A 24,879-nucleotide genomic window follows, 5' to 3' on the forward strand; every position below is an offset into this window, starting at 1 on the left:
CACGAAATCTCCACATCACCGTTCAAAGACCGATCCTACTGACTTGGAACAATTCAAGCCAAAGTGCACTGGTAGCAACCTCTAGCTCACGTCACACGCGGCTTCTCGTCAGGTCTCACTTGTGATCGCCTCGGCTCAGCTGCTTCAGCTACCTGCAGCTTACACGGAGCTGAACGGTCCATCAGTTTTGATCACATTCAAAAAGCGATTGAAAATCTGCAAAATCACCCAGTTGTACGACCTTACCAAACATCGACAATACGTCATCATGCCTCTCCGGGAATTCTTACTCTTTATTGTGTGCGCCGTTCTCACCTTCGCGACCGCGCAAGCCAGTCCACTATCATCACCGCAGCAAGCGCCTTCTACCAAGCGCTGCACGAATGCCGTTGCCAATCCCTCATTCGAGATCCCTGTGCTGTCTCCGTGGATGGATATGGTAACCGGTTCGTGGTACTCTCGCGGAATATCCACCTCCCCTACAGGCGGACACTCCGGTAGCAATCTCTACGCCGCGACATCGAATAGCTCAGCGGTCCAAGCTACACTCACTTTATCGCAATCCTACATTGATCTTCCTGTCGGTGCGACGGTCGATTGCTACGCATGGGTTAACGGAAGGAGACCGAATGGGCAAACGCGCGTTGAGATCTTTCTGGATCAAGTCAGCTGTGGAGAAGCACTTCATATGGGGGCTGGACAAGAAGGCTGGACGAAGGTTGGAGGGAAAGTTCAAGTGCAAGATGTACCTGGAGGCGTTGGTCATTCGGTTGCCATTAGTGTGCAGGGCGATGGCGTTGAAGATAAGGAAGGCTGGAGAGTGGCTGTTGACGATGTTGGTGTGATGGTCGGATGCTAGACGAGCGGAAATGAGTGGCATGAACCAAGTGATCAGGTCAGGTTGGGTAGAGAGAAACCCGGCATAGTTGAGGATTTTCCAAGGGCTAAGATGAATAAAAGTGTCTATCAAAGAGCAGCCACTGCCGAGTGAACTTGAACTACCAGAGACAAGGAGAAAGATACTGAGCTATGACATCGACAAATGCAAGATCGGGTGTCTTACTAAAGGACTTCGCGCTAGCGGTCGTATTTGGCAGCTGCAGCACTCTACCCAGAAGCATTAACTAACCCCCGATCGTCGATCAACCGCGATTTTCAAACACTTCAATCACTCCGGTTCCTTCAGTCCAATCTCCGCCGCCTTCCGGTCACAGAACTCGGCCATGTCCACATCCTTGATACTCAGTCCCTCGGGCTTATGCGTAGTCCACTCAATCTCAACCCTATTATACAAATTCGACCAACTCGGATGATGCTTCCTGACCTTGCACTCATCCGCAACGAGCGACATGAACCGCCAAGCCTTTGCGAAACTGGTAAATGTGAAGGTGCGCGTGATACTCTTCCTCGCAGTGTTGATTTGCCATGCAGGAGAGAGGTTGGACACGCGTTCGGGTAAGTCAGTGGGTTGGTTGGCCGCGTAGATCATGTCATATGCTGCATCTTGTTTCGGCTGCGCTGCCGGACTAGATGACGGACGAGAGCCAGTGGATAGTGACCGGAACCCCGTCGTAGTGCTTGCGTATCCCGCATAAGGTAGGGAGGTAGCTTGTTGCGGCCAGATTTGCGTCTTGCAGCGGGTCAGCAAAGACGTTTTGGTGCGACAGTGATGCTGGCACAACGCCATGTACGATGGGCTGTGATTCGATGGTTAGATGGGTTTTAGTTCTGAGTCATCAAGGCAGGTGCGAGGGGCGAAGGTCAGACGAGGGAGTGGCTTGTTTGTTGGTCTTGCAGTCTTGGGGAGACTAGTCGTTGGACTTACGGGAGAGCCCGAGCGAGATTTTGGAGCCTTGTCATGATGTAGATGGAGTTTGGTGGTGATGAGGGGTTCAAGTGCAAGCAAGCGTGGGTGGATGACGGCTAGTTTTTTCTTCCGGAAGAGTATAGGAGTAATTTAGCAGACTGTACCCAGAAGAGAAGAATGATTAGTTGCGAGTTGCACAACAGATGCAAAGGCGATGCATAGTGAGGAGCGGAGTAGGAGTGAGAGCTAGCTACTACGATACGCCTTGCAAACGCGCATGGACCAAGGGTCTCGAAGATTACGGAGTACCCAAACGGCCATGTATCTAACCAAGATTTTGAGGAAGACAATGAGAGTTGTGTAATGGCAAGACTCGTGCATGAAACTAGATGGGATGGGATGAGTATCACAAGGTTCGCCTTGACAGCCATCGGCTGATGGTGCACATGCGCTTAGATGGACAGATGGGAATAGCAACGGCTGATCCGCGCGGCAAGTCATCAGCGTGGAGACATTGAAGGAAGGCGTACTGAAGCAGCGATTAACCTATCTCAGAGCGCAACAAACACTCCATTCGGTCCTTACGGGAGCTTCGGATCTGGAGACACATACATCCGATATACACTCTGTAATCAAACGCGAGAGACTAGCCCGTAGAGGATTAAGGTGTGTTTGACGGGTACCAGAGGATCGGGGTCGGGGAATTGGTCAGCATCAGCGCAAAAAGCAGGTCGCTGGTGGGATGCGGTAGGCAGGTCGTCGGATGGCAGCCGAAGCCAGACAGCGAAGGGCGACAGGGCGCTGATTTGCGCAGCGTGAGACGGGGCGAGTGGTGATGGCATGAGGGGAGCGTGTGCCATGGATTGCATTGTCCTGCTGCTTGAGCGTTCCCGAGGCCGACCTTGCCGCCCTGCTCTGTATATAGCGCGCATCGCCCTCTTCTTAGTCAAAGCTGCGTAATCCACTCGACCAACTGCATCGTCACGATACAGGTGAGCTGCCCCAGCGTCCTACAACCCGAGACGCGCAACCAAAATGCCGTCGCAACACTGCGCGCCTGTCTTGGCGCTGGCGAGCGCTGAAGCTGACTCTCACAGCACCGGCGCGCTCTCTTCACACACGGCAGCCTGCCCTCTCGCACCACCACCTTGTCGCGACGTCACCACCGCCGCCGGACCGCGCCCGAGGACCGCTGCTGCCACCCCGTCTGCTGCCGCCGCAATTCCCACGCTGCTGTCTAATCAACGCCACAACACCCTCGCTGCGGTGCTCCCGTGCGACGCGCCTTGAATGAGCCAAACTCTGGATCCTGCGATCCAAGCTAGCACTGGCTATAACATGCAGGCATCTGCCGCTCAGGTAAGCGGCGCTGACTATTCAGGCCCGTTGCGCTGCTGACACGCCCGTTCAGGATCAATCCAAGCCGACCATAGAGATGAGTTAGTGCCCCGCGCATCCCTACCCTCCTGCCGATTACTAACACGTATCGTCGCGCAGGCTTAAGAGAACATCTGCTCGCTGCTGGCGCTGGACAGCCCGGCGTGCAGCCTCTCCCCCAGCACTCCCCACACGCCCAGCATCCCCAGCACCCGCACACTGCTGGCCCACCACACGCCATCGACCCGGCAATTGGGGGCTCCGCCTACGACATGAGCGCCGGCGGCCCCGACGATGGGAACACGAGCGAGGGTCGCTCCAAGGGACGGAGAGAGCTGTCGACATCTAAGCGTGCCGCACAGAATCGCGCTGCCCAGGTACATGCAACGCGCGCATTCCAATGGCACAAGCTAACACCACCAGCGCGCATTCCGCCAGCGTAAGGAAGAGTACATTAAGCAGCTGAAAGACCAGGTCAAGGAGTTCGAGCAGCTATGCGAGCTGTACAAGACACTCCAAACCGAAAACTACCAATTGCGCGATTACATCATCAATCTGCAATCGCGACTACTCGAAACCCAGGGCGAGATACCACCTGCGCCGGCTGGTGTAGATCTCAACCGGCCCCACGAACAGCCAAACATGCACCAACAACCGAACCCACCACAGCCGCCCCAACAGCCCGAGCAACCACAGCAGGGCTCGAACAACAACAATGGAGGACTCTCGGAGCGCCAAATCGGCGAGCTGCAAATGGCAGCGCAAGCAGCAGCAGCCGCCCAACACGGCGCATCAGGCAACAAGCACACCAGCTCTGAAGGTTCGTACGACTACGCCGAGAAGCGCCAAAAGGTCGACGAGCCACCGCAAGGTCAGCAGCACCCTTCGCCGTCCTCTTTCTACCCCAATCCAGACGCTTATTGAAGACGAAGAAGCAGCCGGTCCGATCCATGGCTTACCAGCATAGTAGGCTCAGGTTCCTCCGCCGCAGATTACGACGCTTTTGTCAACGAACTCCAGCAATCGTCCAGCAAGCAGACCGCATAGGTACACCGATACTCACATGCCGCCGTCGCGTCTGCTCATCTCCTCCTCATCACCTCTTTATCGCTATTTTAATTCGCTTCTCAGCCATCCTTTTCTAGCCTCGCTTTATGATGTAATGCATAGGCCCTGAAGCCTGTCTTTTATTCGCTCGGGCCGGCGGTGTTATTCTGTGCTGGGCGTATGGAGTTTGTGTGTCATTGACACACTTACCACGTTTTTATTCCAACGCAGTGTATGGGTCAGGGTAGACTGGACCGTATTTGTAGCCTCCCCCGACAGGGTTCTGTGCTGCGCTGTGCTGTGCTGTTTTAGGGGAATACCAATGTTTTCGGTGGCTTCGAGCTGCTTCCACCCTTATATCTTTGCGCGGTTTGAGTGACACCTTCGGTTTTGCCTGCAATTAGTATTATTGCGCGTGTCGTCGCTGAGTCTGCTCGGGTTTGTACGGTACGATGTGGCGAATTGCGTTCAGTAATCCATTGCGGCCGAGTAAATCGCCGAGCGGATGAGGGCATTGAGACGACACCTCTTGATCCAGCTCTGGGACTGCAAGCAAAACGCTCCTTCCCTAGAGCTGGAAAAACACGACAATCACTCATCACATGCGAAATTCTCGGGAGACTCATAGTATGTAACTCTATAAATTACAATTTGGTACATTAAACGATTGGTATCATACTCCATATCATGCCCATCCGTGCATTTATCGCATAACAAAAAGGGACCTGATCAAACTGGCCAAAGGAAGAGAAAGCTCTAGCTGACATTTAGAAATGGGGCGTGTTAAGCGCCATAACCATAAGAAGACCGGAGATAAGACCAGCACCGGGCAGGGTGATAATCCATCCGGAGAAGATGAAGCCGACCTGCTTCCAGTTGACAGCCTTGAGATCAAAGTTGCAGAGCGCAACGCCAATGGTGGCACCAGTGAGACATTGCGTGGTGGAGACGGGGAGAGCGAGACGCGAAGCGAGGAGCACGGTGATGGCGGCACCGAGCTCCATGCTGAAACCACGGGTGGGCGAGACTTGGGTGATCTTGTTGCCGAGCGCGCGCACAATGTGGTAGCCGTAGAACCAGAAACCGATGCCGAGGAGGAGACCGGCGACGACGAGGATCCAGATGGGGGTGTCGGCTTCCTTGGTTACGACACCAGTGGTATAGGTGTTGTAAGAACCGACCCAGGGGCCGACTGCGTTGGCAACTGCGAAGGGGGATTAGCATGTGTGTAGAAGTGAGGATTTCAGAAATTATAGCTTACCATCGTTGGAACCGTGGGCAATGGACATCATCATGGCGGAGGCAACTTGGGCGTAGGTCCAGAGATGCTCGACGCGGTTGTCGTAGACAATAGCGCGGGAGTGGACATCGGCGAGATCCTTCTGGGTAACGACATCGCGGGAGACACCCTGGAGAAGGATAAACTTGGTCCAGTTGGCGATCTTCTTGGGAGAGTAGAAGGGAAGGTGCTCGACGGGCTTCAACCAGCGCTCCTCAGGCTCAGGGGTGGCGGGGACAATGTGAGCAACGGCGCCATCGCGGGGAAGAGGACGGGAGAGACCGCGGCCACCTTCGACGTCAATGTTGTCGCTGTCAGAAGACTTGTTGTCGAGGGAAGTGGAGTGGCCAACAGCCTTCTCACCCTTGAGTCCGTCGTTCTCTTGGATCGGGACAGGGGCAGCCTTCGCGTAGTAATCGGTAACGACCTGGTCGCCCTTGCCGGGGAAGTAGATGGGAGGGTTCTCGCGGTACAGAAGGGGACCGAGAGGAATGTGCCACGCCCTCAGCCTGGTGTCACCCTTGACAAGGCGGCGGGTGAAGTAAGGGATGAAGAAGATGTAGGAGATGGCAAGCATGCCGAAGAAGACACCGAGAATGATACCGCAGGCCTTGCCAGCGCCCATCTCCTCGAGAGACTCGCCGTTTGGCAGCTCGTCGATGATGAAAAGGGCGAGGACACCAGCGGTGAAAGCCAGGTAGAAGGGAATCAGGCGCATAGCCCACTTGAAGGGGTCCTTGCGGTTGTGGACACCGAACTTGATGGTCAAGAAGAGGACGGCAGCGAAGGCGGCGGACAGGAATGGCGCAATGACCCATGAGGCGGCGATCTGGGAGATGGATCCCTTTTTCCAGCCCCAACTGAGAGGAGATTGAGCAGCAATACCGGCACCAGCGAGAGCACCAACGACGGTCTGGGTGGTCGAGACGGGCATACCAGCGATGGTAGCGACAGTAAGGAAGACGGCGGATCCGACCTCAGCACAACCCATGGCGAGCATGAGGGTACCGGGGACAGGCTTGAAGGTGTCGAGGGCGAAGATACCGCTCTTGATGGTTCCAGTGACTCGGGATCCGAGAGCGACAGCACCGAGGAACTCAGTGAAGCAGGCCAGAATACCAGCCTGCCACATCTTCAAGGTCCTCGCAGCCACGGACGTGGCGTAGGAGTTGGCGACATCGTTGGCACCGTTGGAGGCAGACGAGGCGACAAAGGCGATGGTGGTGATCGCTAGGATCCAGTCGTACTTCTTCAAGGCGGGAGCCATTGTGGGTGAAGAGTGACGAGCAGTTGCGCCGGTTGACTGAAAAGGTGAGGTGTTGTGAGGTGTCCTGACTGTTTGGTTGAACGAGTGCAGGGGAGCTTAAGTACACAGCATACAAACGGAGGCGTGGGATCTTGGCGGCGCAGATGACATTTCACTGCAAGTGGACTTTTGTGGACGTCAGACGGTGCTGCCTGCCTGTTCGAGGCGCGGTGGATCATCGAAGCCACAATATCATGCTATTCGGCTCTGGCCGTGGTCCAAATGCCCAACAGCACCTATTTTCTGGACCCTCAGCGTCGCTCCGGGGTGAGCGTTCGGGTGCACGAGACATGTGATTGGTCTACGGAACCCCCAGGGCTCGATCCACCCGCATGGCATGTTGGTGTCGCGTTAAGTCTCCACTGTGTCTTGTCGTGGGTCTTCGCCATCGCCTTGGTGTAACCAAGTCAAGGTGAACGAACGAGCGTTCGACGCTGTACCACGTTCCCTTGGCGCCCAGTCCGCCCAGCCCCACGCCAAGCTGGTCCTCCGTCCTGCGAAATCTCTGATAACCCCAGATCGCTCTCTCCACCGCGAGCGCCGCTAATTCGGCATCCAATCACATTACGCCGTTTTACCTCGTGGTAGAACCACGCTCTCACAGCGAGCTACAAGATTGCGGATGGCAGAGCGTGGTATCGGTATTCACGAACTACGGTGCCGCATAACCGCGTTCCCGTCCGCCCAAGTAAGCCTTGCAAGGATTGCCGAGGCAACCTTCGTCGAGCTTCGGTGGTTGCCATGTCTTGAGGCAAAGTCTTGACAGCCAGTCCAAGCCTTCCATTGAAGACATGTGCCCTGTCGTCTAGCAATGCCCGTCTGGACATGCAAAGAAATAAGGCATTCGGGCTGACCGAGTGGGTGTCATGACTTCGCGAGGAGATGATGATCGAATATGATCAGGGTCTACCGAAAAAGAACTGCGAGCTGAAGGCTAACGGTGACATACACACGCGCCTGGTACATGGGACCGTGTATGACGATGGTCGGATAGGCGCCGTGTTAGGTAAGCCACATATAGGCGCAATCGGTCCGTCGACATGTCTCCCTCTCGCGTCTATTTTCAGTCACTTCACTTCCGTACATTCGCGGACTGCATGGTATAATCTTGTATTGTTATTGGGTTTCGACCACTCGGCGAGCCCCGGTCTGCCGGGGGCAAGTTGGACAGTCAGGCACTCTGCAAAAGTCCACTGTTTTCCCATTAATCCATGTCGTCCCTAATCATGCATAGAAGCCCGCAAATTCTCCCTGCATATTGTATATCCGCTACCAGTGTCCCAGACCCATGGTACACGAGTTTAGACCCGCTTGTCGCCGTCTGCCGTTACTTGCAGGAATCTTAGCCAGCAGGGGTCAGTGAAGTGTCACGAACCAAGACAGTTAGTACGAATCTAACTCGGAGGTGCCACACTTATTAATTGCCTCTGTCTCCCCACTGAAGGAATATGATTGTACGTTTTAGAACGGTCCACTTCCCTCTCAGGCTCCCCAGTATACCCACTTCATGCAAGGAAAACACCGAATACTCTGGAGCCTATATTGTCGCCGAGTCTTCCAATTTGCCTGTCCTGAAATAGTGTAGTCTGCAAACCTGTTTAGGTCTTTCCTTGTCTGGGGTGTGTCTTTCGTATGCTTCTGCGCTAGACTTCACAATCTGCCCACTCTCGTCCGTCTCCCCACTCCATCCAGCTGTGCAGCTCTTCAGCCATCTCAAGATACGAAACTGACCCCCTTGGCAAGCCCAGACACTCTCTGACCAGCCTATCGAACACCTTCTTGAGCTCAACACAGTTGTCCAACGTAAGCTCTGGAATTTGTCGTCTCATCTCGCTCGCCAAGAGTATGAGCGCCAGCACCTTTTCCTTGCCCCGAACCTCGTTGTAATCGCCGAAAGGAATGTGGATAGATTCTCGACAGAGCGCTTCGACTGCAGGAACGATGGAAGTAGTGATGGACCTTCCGTCTTCCTCGTTGGTCACAGACGTGAGTGGAACGTTGTGAAGCAAAAGATATTGGGTGATGAGCAAGGGAAGTGATCCATTCAGCGCCGCGATGAGGTCCTGCATCGTAAGCTGAACGCCTCGGTCGAGCGCCAGTTGTATGATAGCGCGATGACCGTGTGTGGCAGCGATGAGCACAGTGTTGACGTCCGCGTCATCTGGATTTACCAAACCTTTGTCGAAGACGTATCGCACAATGTTGGTATGACCATATTTGATCGCAAGGCGTAAGCCTGCAGTCAGGGCATTCCAATAGGGCAGGTCGGCGATTAGAGGATTCCATCGGTCCATGAGCCATATGAACAAGTCCATATGTCCCCACCTCATGGCATCGGCAAGGTAGTGTGACCGGGACTTCATATGCGCTGGTATCTCAACGCGGCATCTTGGCAAGAAATTAAACAGTGTGACAACGGCCCTCAGTGTTCCGGTCCGAACTGCGAATCTTATTGCGGAAGTGATAGTCTCTGTGAGTGGACCGCAACGGGTGGTACGACCGTGCTGTATCCGAGCGAAACGCCGCTTCGTGAGCTCATTGTTGACTACTATGAGCAGACACTCAAGAACTTCGACATTTCCACTGCAGGCTGCTGCGGTTAAAGGGTTACCAAAGCCAGCAAAGTATTTGGGGAACCAATCAATAACCTCAGCAGATTGCGAAATGTAGTGACGAACAGCTGCGAGACTCCCTACTGTAGCTGCTGCTGCCAGCATGTCATTGACGTTCTCTTGTGAGGAGTTGAGATGGTCCCGTTCCCTTTCCGCTATGCTGCGCGAACCGGGTCTGAAGATTGATGTAAAGACGGAGTCCAACGGCAATGGTTTTATTTCGAACATAGTCCGTGGGGCAACTTCGTTCGTAAGGACTAAACCATGGATAAGTGCCTTCGAATAGTCCTGTCGTAGAACAGAACGATCAGTGCCTGCTGTAGCGAACTCCATGAGCTTATTCGTGACCTTGTGTATGAAACTCGGCAGTCCAGAGGCTATGATATCTGTATCTTCGATGTGATTGAGCAGATAGGTTTCGATGTTGCTCAAAAGGTAGCCCTTAATGTCAGATGGGAGCGTACCCATCGAGTCGGTATCATCATCCTTGTTATAACGCGATATAACGTATAGCTGATGCAGAGGAGGTAGAGGGTTATGAATATCAAGGCTAACAGGGATCGGCTGGCGTTGATGGTACCGATTATGGAAGTCCGCAACAGAGGTTTGTGCAAGAAGTTCATTGTCGATGTCTCCGGCAAATGTACCTGTCTCTATTAGCTTCGACGTACAGTGCTGTCACGAAGGTCTAATGTGTACGGGACACGGCGCGCAGTCGAATGAGCTCATGAAAGGGCGCTGCACGCGCAAGGGCGGCGACAACCCTCTCGAAGAGCTCCGGTGGCAGATCGAGTAGCTGCATGTTAATAGCCTGAAGCAAGTGAGAGTGGTGCAGTGTGGAGAGAGGGTTTGAAAGTAGGAGGAGGTGAGTGAGGGTCTTGCCAAGGTGGCTGTAACAGGCAGTGGCGTTGATAAGCGAGGTGAACGAGGAAAGAGCAAACATGCGCGGCTGAGCGCATGAATCAAGTCCACTTGGAACGAAAGAAAAAAGAAGGGACGATAGTCCTGTTGGTATATGGGAACGCCGTGGTGACTGAGCATAGGCTGAGACGAGAGCTTGCCGACGTTGTGTCTCACGGTGAACAACACCGTTGGGTTCATTCGAACGGGATGACTACACGCGGACGATGCCAAACGCAGCCACACTCTCATCAACAATAGATCGTGGACGGCGAATAGTCACTCAGCAACAGATACATGGCATATTCACCACATAATCGAATGAAGCGCAAGACGAGAGACTGAGTGACGTCACACGAATAACATCTCTATACTATGAATATGCTTTATAGTACAAGTCTATCAGATGTGCTCGAAAGCACGGGGTATCAAAGAAAAAAATGAGGTAACAAATAAAACTCTAAATGCTCGCTTGAAAGGACTAAAGGGGGCGTTGATGAAAGTACTAGGACATGAAGACTTCGTTGCACGTGAGCTCTTCAGCTTTGTGTGGTGTACATGTGTATGTGGTCATGCATTTGGGATGTAGTGTCGCGGTAGGATTGATGCTGCTGAGGCATCAGGTGATGTTGAGGGTGTTGAGGATGTTGAGAATGCTGATGGTGTTGTGGGATGTGATGCTGGGGCTGCTGATGCTGATGAGGGTGACGCATGCCCATTGCGGCAACACTGTAGTCAGGAAGCATCTCTGACGAAGCTTGACTCATCTGCGATGATGGTCTCTGATTCGAAGAGCTGCCTCTTGAGCTGCTTATCCGACTGCCTATCTTGTGGAGCGGCTTCGATATCATTTGACCGAACGAGGGGCGGTCGTAGTATTGCGACTCTTCGAATTGGGGAGCAGCACCGAAGTAGTTGGGATACAGTGATTCCAGTGGGTTGGGTGTAACCTTGACTTGGTCCATGTACTCCTGTTGGTACAACTGTGTGTGCTGCTCGTGATCCATGACTGGCGTGGGGTGTGCATGGGGTGTATGCATTGTGGATGTCGTCATAGCCGGTGGGAGATCAGGAATAGCCGGTTGCGCTACGTCCAGGTAATCTCCAGGGTCCACGTCCATATAACTGATACGGCGGCTGGCCGTATCCACTGCGGGCGCACCAGGCGTCTGCGGCTCCACAAATGGAGACGAGCCGCAATCGTAGTCAGGTACGTGCGCCAACGAACTACTGATGCGTAGCAAAGCTGCGTTGATACTTGCGAGACGCGCTCGTGAGTGATGCGGATTTGAGTTTCCGATGAGTATGTGCATCCGCTGCTCGCGCGACAGCTTCTCAACATGAGGCACGGAATCTCTCGAGGGAGTTACGAAGCCGGTGGGTAGCTGTTGATGCACAGGGTCCAGGGGTATATCAGCGCGTAGACTCAAGGCGGTAATCAAAACCTCTTCCCGACTCGGTCGAAGGTCACAGCACTGGAGCTTCTGTCGGAGGATTCGCGAGTTGTCGGGGCACCAACTAATCTGCGACCGACTCTCTCGCAATCTCTCGTCCAAGCAACCGATAAGCTCTTTCCATGTGTCGTGGAGAGCTTCCTGTCGTATCAGGTTCCTGATCACATTAGAGTATTTCCATTGGTCCATCGTCGCGCCATTCTTCATGTGCTTCGCGACGTGGTCGCATCGCTCATCCCAACCGATGCTGACTTCTTTACACTTGTCGAACCCGCAACCAAACACTCTTCGCGGCAATAATGTGATGCCAATGTCTGTGAGCGACGGCAGGGGTCGACCGGCATGGTAGCGTTGATGATGCTTGATGAAGTCTTTCTGTCGGTCGAAAATGCGGTTGCAACCGTTGACGACACATGGCCAGTCTTCTCCAGTCTCGTGCATCCTCATCTCATGTTTCTTCCAGTCAGACTTTGCTTTGAACGTCTTCTGGCTCTTCTGTTCGGCACAATACGTACAGAACATGAATGGCTCGCCCGACTGACTCTGTGACTTGTCATCGTCCGGGTTCAGCGATGGAGAAGCAACACTAATGTCGTCTGTCGGTGTGTAGCTTGGTTCAATCTTCAGGTCAAGTGGACTCTCGGTGTCCACCGCAGGCATGGAAGCCGGCACCGGACGTGTCGGATCAAGACCAGCTGGGTAGGAACGCGGCTCCGCCCTTCTCATCCTAGAGCGGGATGACGAAGAGGAAGCAACGGAACTTCGCGTATCACTGCTCCCTGTAGATGAAGAGAATGTTGATGCCATAGAAAGCCGAGACCGCCATGATGACCCCGACGAGGATGTTGTAGATGAGCTCGCGGTGCTGGTAGACATGAATGACGAGGCTGTAGAGTTTCGGCCTAGACTTGGTGAGCATGTACACACAAAACAACACAACGAGGAACGTACGCGAATCTATCGCTTGAGAAAACATTCTCTGGATCAAATGTGGAGGATGCCTCGCCAGCAGGGCCTCAATGTGTCGCATAGACTCCTCCGGTATGTCTAGGTTGTCCTCCATTGTGGCGAGGGGAGAGCCGTATGCTCAGTTCAAATCGCGCAACAGAAGACTACTCCAACATGCCGACCATGAAGACCTTGCGACAACCCAAACGACTGAAAACTAGAACGAACGACAGGCGGAGGTGCAAAAGAGGGTGGGGAAGGGTATCCAGGTGTCGCGGTAAGACTAGGGGCCAAGGAGTGGATAATCGTGTATCCGAGCAGGCATCAGCTGCTGTTGGTGCGACAGTTGATATACAAGTGGGATCACCTCACGCAAAGGTGCAGCGGGGGATGCGGAAATGGCACGCTTCTAGAAGGCGTATGGAAGGATTGTAGAAGAAGCTAATTGAGGGCTGCTCGCGGGGGCGCTCGTGCGCAACATCGACATGACCACTGCCCTGGTTTGGCCTCAAAGCTGGGGCAAGGCTGAGGCTACGACAGGCATGCCAATATGTAGCGTGTTTGAGGTGGCCGCAAGGAACCGTAGTAGGGGCTGGGAGAGCACGAGGGCAAGCGACGAGAATGAAAGAGATAGTGTGCGCATCGACTGCTCAAGTCTCTTTCAGCGCCGTCTGAAGGCAGTTTTCGAGCCGGGTCGAGACGTGGCCGGACAAGGTGGCTGCGCGAGGCGATGATTCGCACAGACATGGTGTGCAGCAACACGCACCTATCGCAGAAACGCAACAGGCCATCCGCAACGAATCCATCCGAACACTAGGCCCTGTAAGGGGCATGCAGCGCGCGGTACCTGGATGACGCACCGCTGGTAACTTCTCGAAGTGTGTTGGTGCCGTGATGAGTGACATTTTTGGTGGGACCTGACAGGATTCATTCCTGCACGCCGAACTTCGGCATCACGCCTTCGCTTAACGCAGACGCAGCTATCGCAGCTCGACAGCCGGTCAGGTGTTGGACGAGGTAGCACGGCGGCCATTGTACATCGAGGAAGGACTCCCTCACAGCGCGCACATGTCAATCAGCACTCGAATGCCCTTCCCACGACGACTTACTTGAGACGCGGTGGCTGACAGAATGGAGTGCTGACGGCAGGAGCACGTACCCCATGCATGAACGATAGCAGCGAATGAACGCTTTGGGACTGTGATTGTAACAATTGGGCTGCCGCACTGCAGTCCGTCATCGCTGAGGATGCCCTTGTAGCTCGAGGTCATCGCGTAACCACGCGCGATCAAAGGAAATATCGACTAGTGTAGGGTAATGTAAGGAGACGGGACTCTGCCATAACGGGCAGGAAGTGGCCGGATAAATTGCAGTAGTTCGAGATAACAGCCTTAGCTAGAGCGTTTGGTTGCTTGGTATGTGAAATCGGACGGAGCGTTAATCACGAAGACGTACTGTAATTAACTCCATCGCGCCTCTTCCATGTCGTCGTGAGCGCGTATCCACAATGGCGTGTCCCTGAACAGCGGCGCCGTCGTTCGGGACCCGAACCGCCGCGGTACTCTCGAGGACGTCCAGACCGCGAACGGTTTGCCCAAAACGACGAGCAAAGTTTGGGCGAGAGTCAGGAGCGGACTGAACTTTGGATGCGGCGCGAGGTGGTTGGCGCGACGCCCGGTTAACGTTGAATTTTACGTCACGTGGCGCGTGCACACCTGGGCAGTTCACACGGTACTTGCGCAGGCAAGTCAAGAAGCACCATGACCCGAACGTACGGCGTAGTTCAACTCTGACAACATTGGTGTTACATCGCTCTGGGGCCCCATCCATCCGGCCCACATACTACTACTTATCGCTTGAACTCTGGTCCTCAGAAACTGCAAACGATATTGCTAGGGATTGTCTGTGAAACCTTCAAAGCGCGCGGTAGTTGGAACGACTATTCAATTCTGTTGACACGCGGCATGGTTTCCGCACTCTGCGAATGAAATATGGAAGTACAGAGATAGCCAGCTCATACAAAGTGTCCATCGCAGTCAAAGTTGCCCTCCGTCTTGAAATTGCATGAACTCTCTTCTCCGCCGCCAGTGATACGAACGTTGTCGATCTTGATGTCGCTACAGCTTCCTTCACCGCAAAGGATATAGTAGTTCTTTCCTTCCTCTGTTGCCGTGCCAAAGATGTTCTTCATGGTGATGTTTTGGATGATGACACCGTTCGTGGGGTTGCCAGTTGGCCCGCCGTTTAGGTAATCTTGCTGGATGTCGATTCCGTAGATGGAGATGTTTTCAACGCGAATGTTCTCGTAGTGGATGTTGGAAATGAAACCGGTGGTGTTGGAATTCGACTTGATGCGGGCTCCGTTCTCGGCGTTAAGAACCACGGAGTTTGTGAATGAGATGTTTGTTACGTTGTTGTCTGAATAGATGTGGTTAGTAAGGCATGATTACTGTATGGACGGATGGTGGGATGGCATACTTGACTTTCCACCCACAGATCCGATGGAGAGACCGTGGCTGCCGTTGCAGTACATGTTGCTGACGTGGATGTTATCTCCACTGGTGACAGCTACGCAATCATCCTGGTTGATAACGACACTGTCGCGGACCTTGGTGTGATTGGTGCTACTCAGACCAAATCCATCGCTGTTGTGTGCTGCAGGAAGGCCGTTGGAGCGGTTGTTGGGCGCGTATCCGTCGCTGTTGTCCAGCGTAATGTGGTGGACATCTAGACCAGCGCTGTTGCTGATACTGAAGCAGTGCACCGGATAGTTCTTGATGTAGATGTCGTGTACTGAACTCTTTCCAAGCACCTTCACCTCAATGAAGTGGTTTGGCTTGGTAACGCCTCCGTTGCTACCAAGGCCATCCCACCAAGCCTGACCATTGCCATCAAGTACTGCGTCTTCTTCGGCAGTGATCTCAACATTGGTACCTGCCACCTTGATGAAGGCATAGTTCGCATCGGCGTACTCCCAGAAGGTTCTTCCTTTGAATGTGACCTTGGTTCCAGTCTTCAGCTTCGAAAGATCGATGCTTGAGTTTCCAGGGACGGTGATGCCATCAAGGGTTATGCAAGTACAAGCTGCGACTGCAGCCGGGATATCGGCGTACTTCGTCACGTAGCAGGCATCGGTCCCAGTTGCAGAAGGTGAAGGTACGGCAGATACAGTTCCCGCAGTGGCAAGAGCCAATGATGATGCAGCTGTAAGTTCGTCAGTACAGAAATGGTCTAAGCTGCAAAGTGCTATTAGTACCGTGGAATCGCATGCTGAAGGTTTGAATCTGACGTGAGCGTTAGGTGAAGATGAGTATACGGGATATCGACGACGCTATATAAACGTATGCAGGGCCTTGGGGTCCCCAGATAATCTGTTGAAGAGCCACCTGCATATTACCGACTAGTCGCCACATAATCTTGCGCTCGGCCGCTGTAGTGGTAGAAAAACTGCAGCCTCGTCATTTCCGACCCCAAAGCACAAGCACTTCAAGCACCAAAGCCAAGTCCAGACGATGCTTGACAGCAGTGCTATGCGAAAAGAGGCATTTGACCCACAAATCGGCATCCGGAAGCGTGCTATCATGGGGAACGGCTCGGAAGAACAGGGGGTACGGCTGGCCGGTCAGTGGCAAAAGGTCTAAATCGTGTTCTGTTTGGCCGATTATTGCAGATGTACAACGTGAAACATTCATCCGGAATGCCACCATGGCCGTAGTGCAAATGCGGAGCGACTGTGCGGAAAAAATGGGTTCCGTCCAACGGCGCGGCTACTTGGAAGCGTAGATGACGGGATGAGTGATCACGGAAATGATGGAGGTCAACGGCATCTGCGGATGCTATACTAATCCACGAGCTTACGCGCAACCAACGAAGAGTGTTAAGATGATTGCATCTTCGAACACGAAGAAGCGCCGGTATACAAACAAATATTGGGTTGTACCTGCAATGACGGCTGAGCTGCTAGAGCAAGCATGCGCGTTGAAAAGTGATCAGGGAAAGGGCTAGGTGACTAGCGGCTTGGCACATAGATCGATACGTGCCCAACCTTGTAGCTCCTCATCTTCTAGGCCCAGTGAGCCCTCACATGAACACACCGCTCACATCATCTCCAGATTTAGTATTTGAACAGCGAAAAACGGAAAGGGGTGTTGAAAGAGATTCTATGAATACCGCGCCGCCTCACATCGACATGAGGAAGACTTCCACGCCGAAGAGGTAAGAACACCAGGTTGAAACAGATGTTTAGTCATCTACGTCTTCAGAGTCAAGCTCCATGGCTGCGATCAGTCCCACGAAATCCAGCGCCGCGCAAAGGTCACATAGGTGTATCTTCACATCATTTCGCAATCCTCGGACCGAAGTCGACGGCGCACATGTAACTCATGATGATCTCTTCCGAAGGCGATCGCGCAAAAAGATGGCAAGCCAAGCAAACGACACAACATGATAGATGTCAAACCACATTGTGCCAAACCACATTTTGGACTTTTGGAGAAGCTGGGAGGTCATTGAATTGAATACCCATAGTGGTGAGCGAAAGTCACTTCATTTACACATGGACGCCAGTACACATCTGAACGTCTCTTTGCAAAATGGCAATGGCTATCCCCTTCTGGCGATCAAAGCTTCTTGGTCTCACCGAACGGGCTCAGAGACGCATCACCTCCTTACACCTGACTTTTCGTCAAATATCCTTCGAAGCTTCCTCTCCCACGTCGATGGAAGTGTGGAGATTCACCCGCTCCATCGACATAGCTCATGATTCGCATCGCGCTTGTTTTTGATACCTCCAGGTTCGTTTCCAGAGAGATTTGGGATCAGCATGACCCCAGCATCTCTGGATCCCGAGGGACATGAGGACAGGCGGACGCGAAGATCCGATCGAACGCGAATTTGTCGATTTCGCTCGAGCATGAACCGGAGCAGCTCCAGTAGACCTGAGCACCGACATGGTGTTTTGTTCATCAATATCGTAAAGCTCAGAGGATGACTGCCGCTAATGGGACAACAACCTATTCGCAATCAGCTACAATGCTATAAATCAATACAAGGAAACTTACCAAGCCGACCAAACTCATACCCATCCCCACATCCTCGATCCTCGCCGCCCCACCAGTCGAAGCCGGCACCGTCATCCCTGTTGTAGGAGTCGCAGTTGAATGAGTCGCAGTTGACTTCGAAGCAGCAAGAGAAGCCGCCACCTGTGCGGGCGACAAAGTCTTCGCTGGATTTCCATACGGCCTAGACGCGACTTTCGACGCAGTCTCATCTTGATCGTCAGGTAGGGGCACATCAGGCACTTCAAAGCCTCCAGTCGGTTTAGGTGCTTGGAAGCCTCCAGTCATTTCAGGTGCGTCAAAGCCTGGTGTCGCTTCAGGGTCTGGTCGGTCGGCTGGCCTGTATGGGTTGGGTGCTGCTGGTGCTGGTGCGGGTGCGATGGGTTCGATGATTTGGGGTTTTGGTGGATTGGGGATACGTGGTGGGGGGATGAATGCTGCTGATGATGTTGCGATGAAGAGGGTGTATAGGAGGGTGTGTGGTAGCATTACGACAGATTTAAAAAGACTTAAGTTTGGATGTGATGACGGTGTGTTGGAGCAACGAGACTAGATGGACAATGGAAGAGCATCGCGAAATATCCACACGTTGTATATATGCGCCCATGATGTATGTGGGTTTCAAGGCGCCCATACTACATGGGCAGTGTTGTGCTAGTCACCTATTGTTGTTGCGGCGCAGCACCGAAAATCAAGGGTAGGGAATACGCCCTGCAGCCCCGCGATTCGGGCGATGCACGCCATGGCTTGATCCGTAATTTCAAAGGTTGGGGGCCAAAACACCAAGCTCCGATATTTCCAAAACTTGAAAATGGCGTGGAATGGAGGACAATATGAGTAATCAAGGCCTTACTCTCAAACCGAACAGACAGGAGATGTGCGCAACACTGCACCCTCTGAGATCTTTCTTAGAAACGCCATCGCTATGCAAACACAAGGATAATAATACACCGACGACCCACCGCTTCAGTCAGATGTTCAAACGACACATGATCTTGATCATCGTACGTTGCCGTATTAATGAATTATCCTGTTTTGATCTCAATAAATTCCATTTGAAGTAGTGCTTCCTGACGAACTTCAAATGGAAAATATTGAGATCAAAATAAGGCGATCCATCAACACAGCAACGTACGATGACCAAGATCATGTGTGTTCAAACGAACCGACCAACCACATCTCCTTCCTCTCACGATCAACGATAAACCTCATCAAACGGCCTGGTATCCCGGAAGCAACTCTCCCACACCTCATTCACTACTTTCCCAGCATGCTCTTGATCCTTTATGCCCGGCCTCGCCATCATACTCAGCGTCGCCCTCCTCCTAACACAAGACTGTAATTGTTCCATGATATTCCATTGATTCCTCGTGAAGAACTCTCTCGAGAAACGGCATTCGCCGCTGAGTGTGGATGCGCGAATCTCTAGACAGGCCTGGTGGCGCAGGTTCTCAGGTTCGACTTTAAACTTCAGATGGTCCCACGCGTGAACCATCTCATGCGCCATGGTGTCTTCCTGGTGCCCGCGATTACGGAACTTGTTTGCGCAGAGCAGGATGCCGTGGTCGAGGGAGAAACCACCGGATTGCTCGTTCGTGCACATGCGACAGAGTATATTGTCTTTGTTCAGGTCGCCGCCTAGTTTGTACACTTCGTCCGACATGAAGCGTATGATGGGACTGTATTTCAAGAGGTATTCCTTGTTGGACTCGCAGCGCTTGCATATCGAGTCGGCTTTTATCTTGTCCATTTCGTTGAAGTAGCCTTTCTCTAGTTCGACGTCGCGGGAGCCGGTCATGCGGCCGAGCATTATGTTGAAGGTGCTGCTCCATGTGTAGTATACGGGGTCGATCTTTTGGGGCGGCGGTTGGGCCATTGCGGAGAGGGATGCGCCGTCGGGCGCTGTCTCGGAGTTTGCCATGGTGGCAGGGCGTGGAGTGACGTTCGAGTTGAATTACGGGGGGATCAAGCGTTGGGCGTGCAGGTGTCGCGTGGCGTATAGATGTTTGGTGTAGGGCGTGGCATGTTCCTGATTCCCGTCGCGAAAAGTTTAGGTGGAGATGGAGATGCAGCTGGTAGCGCGGGGAGCCAATCGGAGGGAAGACGTCACCGCGTACAAGGGAAGCCGAAGATCGCTTGCGAGGAAACTTGGGCAGCTTACAGTCATCCATTGCGCGACAACACACGAGCTGCGTGTTCATATAGTACACGACGTGTTGTACATATCTCACCGTCTCCTTTCGTCCAAGACTTATAGCCATCACCACCTTAGGGCTTTTGTCACTCCCTCCGTCGCAATGGCCGTCCACATGCGCAAGCAGCCCGGCCAGCTCACCGTGGTAATAAAACTCGGTAAATACACAACCGTACATATGCCACATCGACAAGAAGAGAGCACCTAACCAACACACCCAGGAACCTCATCCATAGTCGACGAGAAGACCCACCAACCCCTCCTCTCCATCCTCTCCCTCATCGTCGAGACAGCATGCAGTCTGCGCGCCGCCGGCCACCGCGTCGTAATCGTGTCTTCGGGCGCCATTGGTGTCGGTCTACGGCGCATGAACCTTCCACGTCGTCCAAAACACCTCCCACAAGTTCAAGCGCTCGCTGCTATCGGACAGAGTAGATTGATGTCACTATGGGACCAGCTGTTTGGCCACTTAGAGCAGCCGATTGCTCAGATCCTGTTGACACGGAATGATATTGCGGACCGGACGCAGTATCAGAATGCGCAGAACACATTTATTGAGCTGCTGAGCATGGGTGTCATTCCGATTGTGAATGAGAACGATACTTTGGCGGTTACTGAGATCAAGTTTGGTGACAACGATACGCTGAGCGCCATTACATCGGCCATGGTCCAGGCGGATTATCTCTTCCTCATGACGGATGTGGATTGCCTGTATGACAAGAACCCTCGTACAAATCCAGATGCCAAGTCCATACCTGTCGTAGAAGACATTGCGGAGCTGGCAGCAGACGTCAGTTCGGCAGGTAGTTCACTGGGAACAGGCGGTATGAGCACGAAGATCGTTGCTGCAAGACTAGCAACAAGCGCAGGTGTCACAACAGTCATCACAAAGAGCAGTAAACCTGGCAACATCTCCGGCATAATTGCGCACGCCGAGAAGCAAAGAAAGTCACGAATGTCAAGTCGAAACTCCGTCACCAACTTTCAAGACGAAGGCGCACCACTCGCACAAGCCGCATCTCAAGACTCCAACCACGATCTCTCAACATCCACATCCACACTTGACAACCAACAACTAACCGGCCTCTCCTCGCCCAAACCAGAAGAGCCCGTCCCCCTCCACACCCGTTTCCTACCCATATCCAACCCCATCCGGGACCGCTACTTCTGGATTCTCCACGGTCTTGCACCCCACGGCACAATCTACATCGACCAAGGCGCGTGGGCAGCCCTGAGCGACAAAGCAGGTCTCCTCCCCGTGGGAATCGTAGAAGTAGACGGCCACTTCGCCCAACAAGAAGCCGTACGCATTGTAGTCGTCAAACGCCTCTCCAACCCACCTCACTCCCCCAAACCGACGACTCAAACACCACCAACGCCCCAGCCGCCCAATACACCCGGCGCCCTAGCCCACGGTGTCCACGCCCCAATTCCTATCCGAACACCACTCACGCACTCGTCTTCGTCATCGTACTCGATGTCCTCTTCCCAGACACTATTGCAGCATCCGCCCAATTTCGAACTGCACAATCCCGCGCCGTTTGAGATAGGGAGGTGTGTGGTGAACTATTCTGCTACGGAGATCAGACGCATCAAAGGATTGCATTCTACGCAGATTAGCGAGGCGTTGGGTTATGCAGATAGTGAGTATGTGGCGTTGAGGGAGAATATTGCGTTCTTTGGGGGTGAGAGGAGTAGGCCTAGTACGCCTGATTTTAGGCATGGGGAGAAGAAGGGGGAGGGGGTTGAGGCGCATTGAGGGTGCTGTGGTGGGGCATGATGCAAAATTCTTTTACCAACGCAAGTCCTTTGACGATGTTAATACAGCATATCAGATGGTGCTTTGCGTGTCAAGCTTGAAATTCTTGAATTGAATGAGTTGTGGGATATATCTCCAATTACGATACCAACCAACGCCAGCGGCAAACCCAAGACGCCGAGCAATGCGACTAAAGACAAGAAATTCAGTGACTACCGTGCGGAACGCCCCTTCGCCGTCGTACATGTTAGACATTATGTGAACTTGGGACACCAGCAAGACGAAGCTTAGTAGCTCTCCTCAGACTGCTCCGAGCTGCTGCGTACCTTGCCGCCCGATGTGCGCTCGTAGGCTCGCGAGCTGCCCTTGCAGTGCTTGAGGATCCAGGGGTGTACCTCGACATCCTCAAGCGCAATGCGCTTCTCAGGGTCAAGCACGAGTAGTTTCTTGATGAGATCCCGCGCTTCTGAGCTGACGAAGCTCGGGACTGTGTACTCTCCCCTCGCAATCTTGCGCTGTGTCATGACTTGGGTGTCCTCGAAAGGCGCTTCACCGACTAGGAACTCGTACGTCAGGACGCCTAAACTCCATAGGTCAACCTTCTCGGAGTAGAAGTTGTCCTTGCCGCCACCGCGAAGCATCTCCGGGGGCAGGTAGTCGAGAGTTCCGCACATGGTGTTGCGGCGGTTGTTGGGCGCGTGTACCGACCAACCAAAGTCGGAAATCTTGATCTCGCCGTGGATGCCGACGAGGATGTTTTCGGGCTTGATATCGCGGTGCATGACGTGCTTCTTGTGGAGGTACTTGAGTGCTGCGGCCATCTGGGCTACATATTGTGCTGCCTTCCATTCGGGGAAGCGTTGCTCCTTGCGGAGGTGCTTGTATAATTCTCCTTTACCAGCGAATTCGAGGATGAGGAAGATGCGCTTTGCGTCGTGGAAGTGGCCAAAGAGCTTGAGGATATTGGGGTGCGTGAGATGTGATTGAATCTCAATCTCTCGTCGGACCTGCTTCTCGACTTTGCCTTGCTGGATCTCAGACTTGTGGAGCACCTTCAAGGCACACACGAAGCCTGATGAGCGCTCCTTGGCAAGGTAGACGCGACCAAACTTTCCCTTTCCGAGAGGCTTGCCAATGTCAAACATGCCCAGATGCCATTGTTTGGGTGTTGCAGGGTTTGAGGGAACGGTGTAGATGGCGGAGTCGGTGAGCGTGCGGCGATGTGATTGGTGCTGTTCTGAGGGTCGGCTGGAGCTTGCTGAGATGGTAACCTTGGCGATGTTTGCAGTCTTTGCATTTTGCGTTGCGAGCTTCTGTAGTGTCTGATGGGGCAGCTTCATGCGGTTCGCAGCTGATTGGGAGGACGATAGGCCAGCTACCGATACGGTTGTGGATGCGGAAGGCTTGGTGCTGTTAGAAAGCGCAACATTGAGAAGGCGAGTAGATACACACCTTCACCTTGTGGTAGGTCGATGTAGAAGTGACGTGCTCATCGTTCTCGTCGTGGATAGTGGTGCGCTCAAAGGCGGCTTCGAGGTTTGCGACGTCCGTCATGGTAGTATTCAGATGCAAGCTGGAACGACAGGAAGCAAGCAATAGGGCCACGAAAGACCACTGTTAGCTATATTATGCTATGGGATGGGTGACAGTTGGTGGGTGTGGATGTTTGCAGGGTTCGAGGACGGATGGCAGCTAGTTAACCCAGACAAACAAGTGGGTTTCGTGCGTTGTCAAGGAAACAGCCATCGGCCATCGGCGGTCGGAGCGTTGGTTCGCGCCCCACCACGCTGAAGCTCCCCGCCATCGCCATCGGATCCACCTGCAGGTGTCTGCGAACAATTTATACACACAGCATTCTATCAGGGTCTCGTCGCATAAGTTCCCAGCTATGGCTTCCCTCAATGGCGCGCCCGCCGACACCGTGGCACCCGGTGTCGCCGACACATCCATTACCAAGGAAGGCTTCAAGATCACCACGCGCAAGCTGCCCATCCTCAAGGCCGGCCCAATAGAGGACATGACCAAGAAGCTCGGGATCGCGCCGCCCGAGATGATATTCGGAGACAACATGATGCGGATAGAACACGCCCAGAGCGGCTGGTACATTGAGTTCAATGCCTTCGATGCGCTGGATCTGGTGGACAAGACGGGCGAGAAGATGTTCAAGGTCTCCTACTCGAAAGAGTGGCAGCAAAATAGGTGAGACCAAAGACGCAGCACGGAGAGAACCTGCAGCTAACTCGGATCAGACAGAAGCAGTTTGAGGACATCAAAGAAGTCGTTAAGCCGTTCGACTGGTCCTACAGCACAGATTACAAGGGCACCACACCACCAACGCCCACCTTCGAGCCGACCGAGACCCCGATACCACTCCACCTTCTCAAGCGTCCCGACCCGATACACTTCTTCGATGAGCTGGTACTCTACGAAGACGAGCTAGCGGACAATGGCATCGCCATGCTATCCTGCAAGATCCGCGTCATGCCACAGCGCTTACTCCTCCTTGTCCGCTTCTTTATGCGTCTAGATGATGTTGTATTCCGGATACGCGACACGCGCGTGTTTGTAGAATTTGGGGACAACGTGGTGCTGAGAGAGTACACGGCGAGGGAGGAGAAATATGAGGAAGTGCGGAAGAAGCTCGCAGGACGGAAGGAAGACGTGCTTGCGATAATGAGAGACCCTAACCGTTTGGCGGAACATATACCCATAGTGGAGCAGAAGATTGAGGGGTTGCAACTGAAGTGAGCAAGTGCGGCTCGACAGGACCCCGACTATCACTCATCAGCCCAAAATCAAAAGCACTAAAAGCGCGGAGGCATAACGGCGACTCATATCTGCGTCGACAATCTCAAGGTCAGTCTGACCGGTGCGTATGCTAAATAAGCCTTCGCTCATCGCCTGTTCAGTAATCACGCGAACAACCAGGAGGCAAGCAACTTATACCTGGAATCTGCCGTTTGACAGGCGTCAATCCCAGACGACCTCTACTTTCGTTCCAGAAGTCTCATCGAATACGCGCCAATAAGCTTAGCTGGAAACAAGATCCTGATTATCAAATCACTACCCAGTCTGCCCAAATATGCGGGTGCCATCAAGGCTGCATGTCGGCGGATAGTAAAGGAGGGTCTCACCGCTC

At 53.4% G+C, this 24,879-nt stretch overlaps 8 protein-coding genes across 8 annotated transcripts; 2 read left to right on the plus strand and 6 right to left on the minus strand.

The window, feature by feature from the left end:
- Positions 1-3,242: 3,242 nt before the first annotated feature.
- J4E90_000081 (uncharacterized protein) lies at positions 3,243-4,231 on the plus strand (the record flags this gene model as incomplete). Its single annotated transcript, XM_051429679.1, has 4 exons — positions 3,243-3,246; positions 3,305-3,561; positions 3,608-4,055; positions 4,152-4,231. 4 exons carry the CDS (start codon positions 3,243-3,245, stop codon positions 4,229-4,231), a joined length of 789 nt encoding a protein of 262 aa, XP_051295166.1.
- Positions 4,232-4,998: 767 nt separating this feature from the next.
- J4E90_000082 (uncharacterized protein) lies at positions 4,999-6,777 on the minus strand (the record flags this gene model as incomplete). The annotated part of the gene is made up of 2 exons (XM_051429680.1): positions 4,999-5,435; positions 5,493-6,777. 2 exons carry the CDS (start codon positions 6,775-6,777, stop codon positions 4,999-5,001), a joined length of 1,722 nt encoding a protein of 573 aa, XP_051295167.1.
- A 1,682-nt stretch (positions 6,778-8,459) lies between these two features.
- Positions 8,460-12,442, minus strand: J4E90_000083 (uncharacterized protein; the record flags this gene model as incomplete). Its single annotated transcript, XM_051429681.1, has 2 exons — positions 8,460-9,941; positions 11,057-12,442. 2 exons carry the CDS (start codon positions 12,440-12,442, stop codon positions 8,460-8,462), a joined length of 2,868 nt encoding a protein of 955 aa, XP_051295168.1.
- Positions 12,443-12,551: 109 nt separating this feature from the next.
- J4E90_000084 (uncharacterized protein) lies at positions 12,552-12,845 on the minus strand (the record flags this gene model as incomplete). Its single annotated transcript, XM_051429682.1, has 2 exons — positions 12,552-12,684; positions 12,718-12,845. 2 exons carry the CDS (start codon positions 12,843-12,845, stop codon positions 12,552-12,554), a joined length of 261 nt encoding a protein of 86 aa, XP_051295169.1.
- Positions 12,846-14,744: 1,899 nt separating this feature from the next.
- J4E90_000085 (uncharacterized protein) lies at positions 14,745-15,999 on the minus strand (the record flags this gene model as incomplete). The annotated part of the gene is made up of 3 exons (XM_051429683.1): positions 14,745-15,148; positions 15,209-15,934; positions 15,987-15,999. The coding sequence occupies 3 exons, from the start codon at positions 15,997-15,999 to the stop codon at positions 14,745-14,747; spliced, it is 1,143 nt and encodes a 380-aa protein (XP_051295170.1).
- A 2,983-nt stretch (positions 16,000-18,982) lies between these two features.
- ATP23 (Mitochondrial inner membrane protease atp23) lies at positions 18,983-19,708 on the minus strand (the record flags this gene model as incomplete). The annotated part of the gene is made up of 1 exon (XM_051429684.1): positions 18,983-19,708. One exon carries the CDS (start codon positions 19,706-19,708, stop codon positions 18,983-18,985), a length of 726 nt encoding a protein of 241 aa, XP_051295171.1.
- Positions 19,709-22,027: 2,319 nt separating this feature from the next.
- ARK1 (Serine/threonine-protein kinase ark1) lies at positions 22,028-23,294 on the minus strand (the record flags this gene model as incomplete). The annotated part of the gene is made up of 2 exons (XM_051429685.1): positions 22,028-23,143; positions 23,193-23,294. 2 exons carry the CDS (start codon positions 23,292-23,294, stop codon positions 22,028-22,030), a joined length of 1,218 nt encoding a protein of 405 aa, XP_051295172.1.
- A 334-nt stretch (positions 23,295-23,628) lies between these two features.
- Positions 23,629-24,488, plus strand: J4E90_000088 (uncharacterized protein; the record flags this gene model as incomplete). Its single annotated transcript, XM_051429686.1, has 2 exons — positions 23,629-23,939; positions 23,990-24,488. The coding sequence occupies 2 exons, from the start codon at positions 23,629-23,631 to the stop codon at positions 24,486-24,488; spliced, it is 810 nt and encodes a 269-aa protein (XP_051295173.1).
- Positions 24,489-24,879: the final 391 nt, after the last annotated feature.

The sequence above is a fragment of the Alternaria incomplexa genome (genome assembly GCF_024043165.1).
Source record: "Alternaria incomplexa strain BMP 0042 chromosome Unknown scaffold_1, whole genome shotgun sequence".
Lineage (NCBI taxonomy): Eukaryota > Fungi > Ascomycota > Dothideomycetes > Pleosporales > Pleosporaceae > Alternaria > Alternaria incomplexa.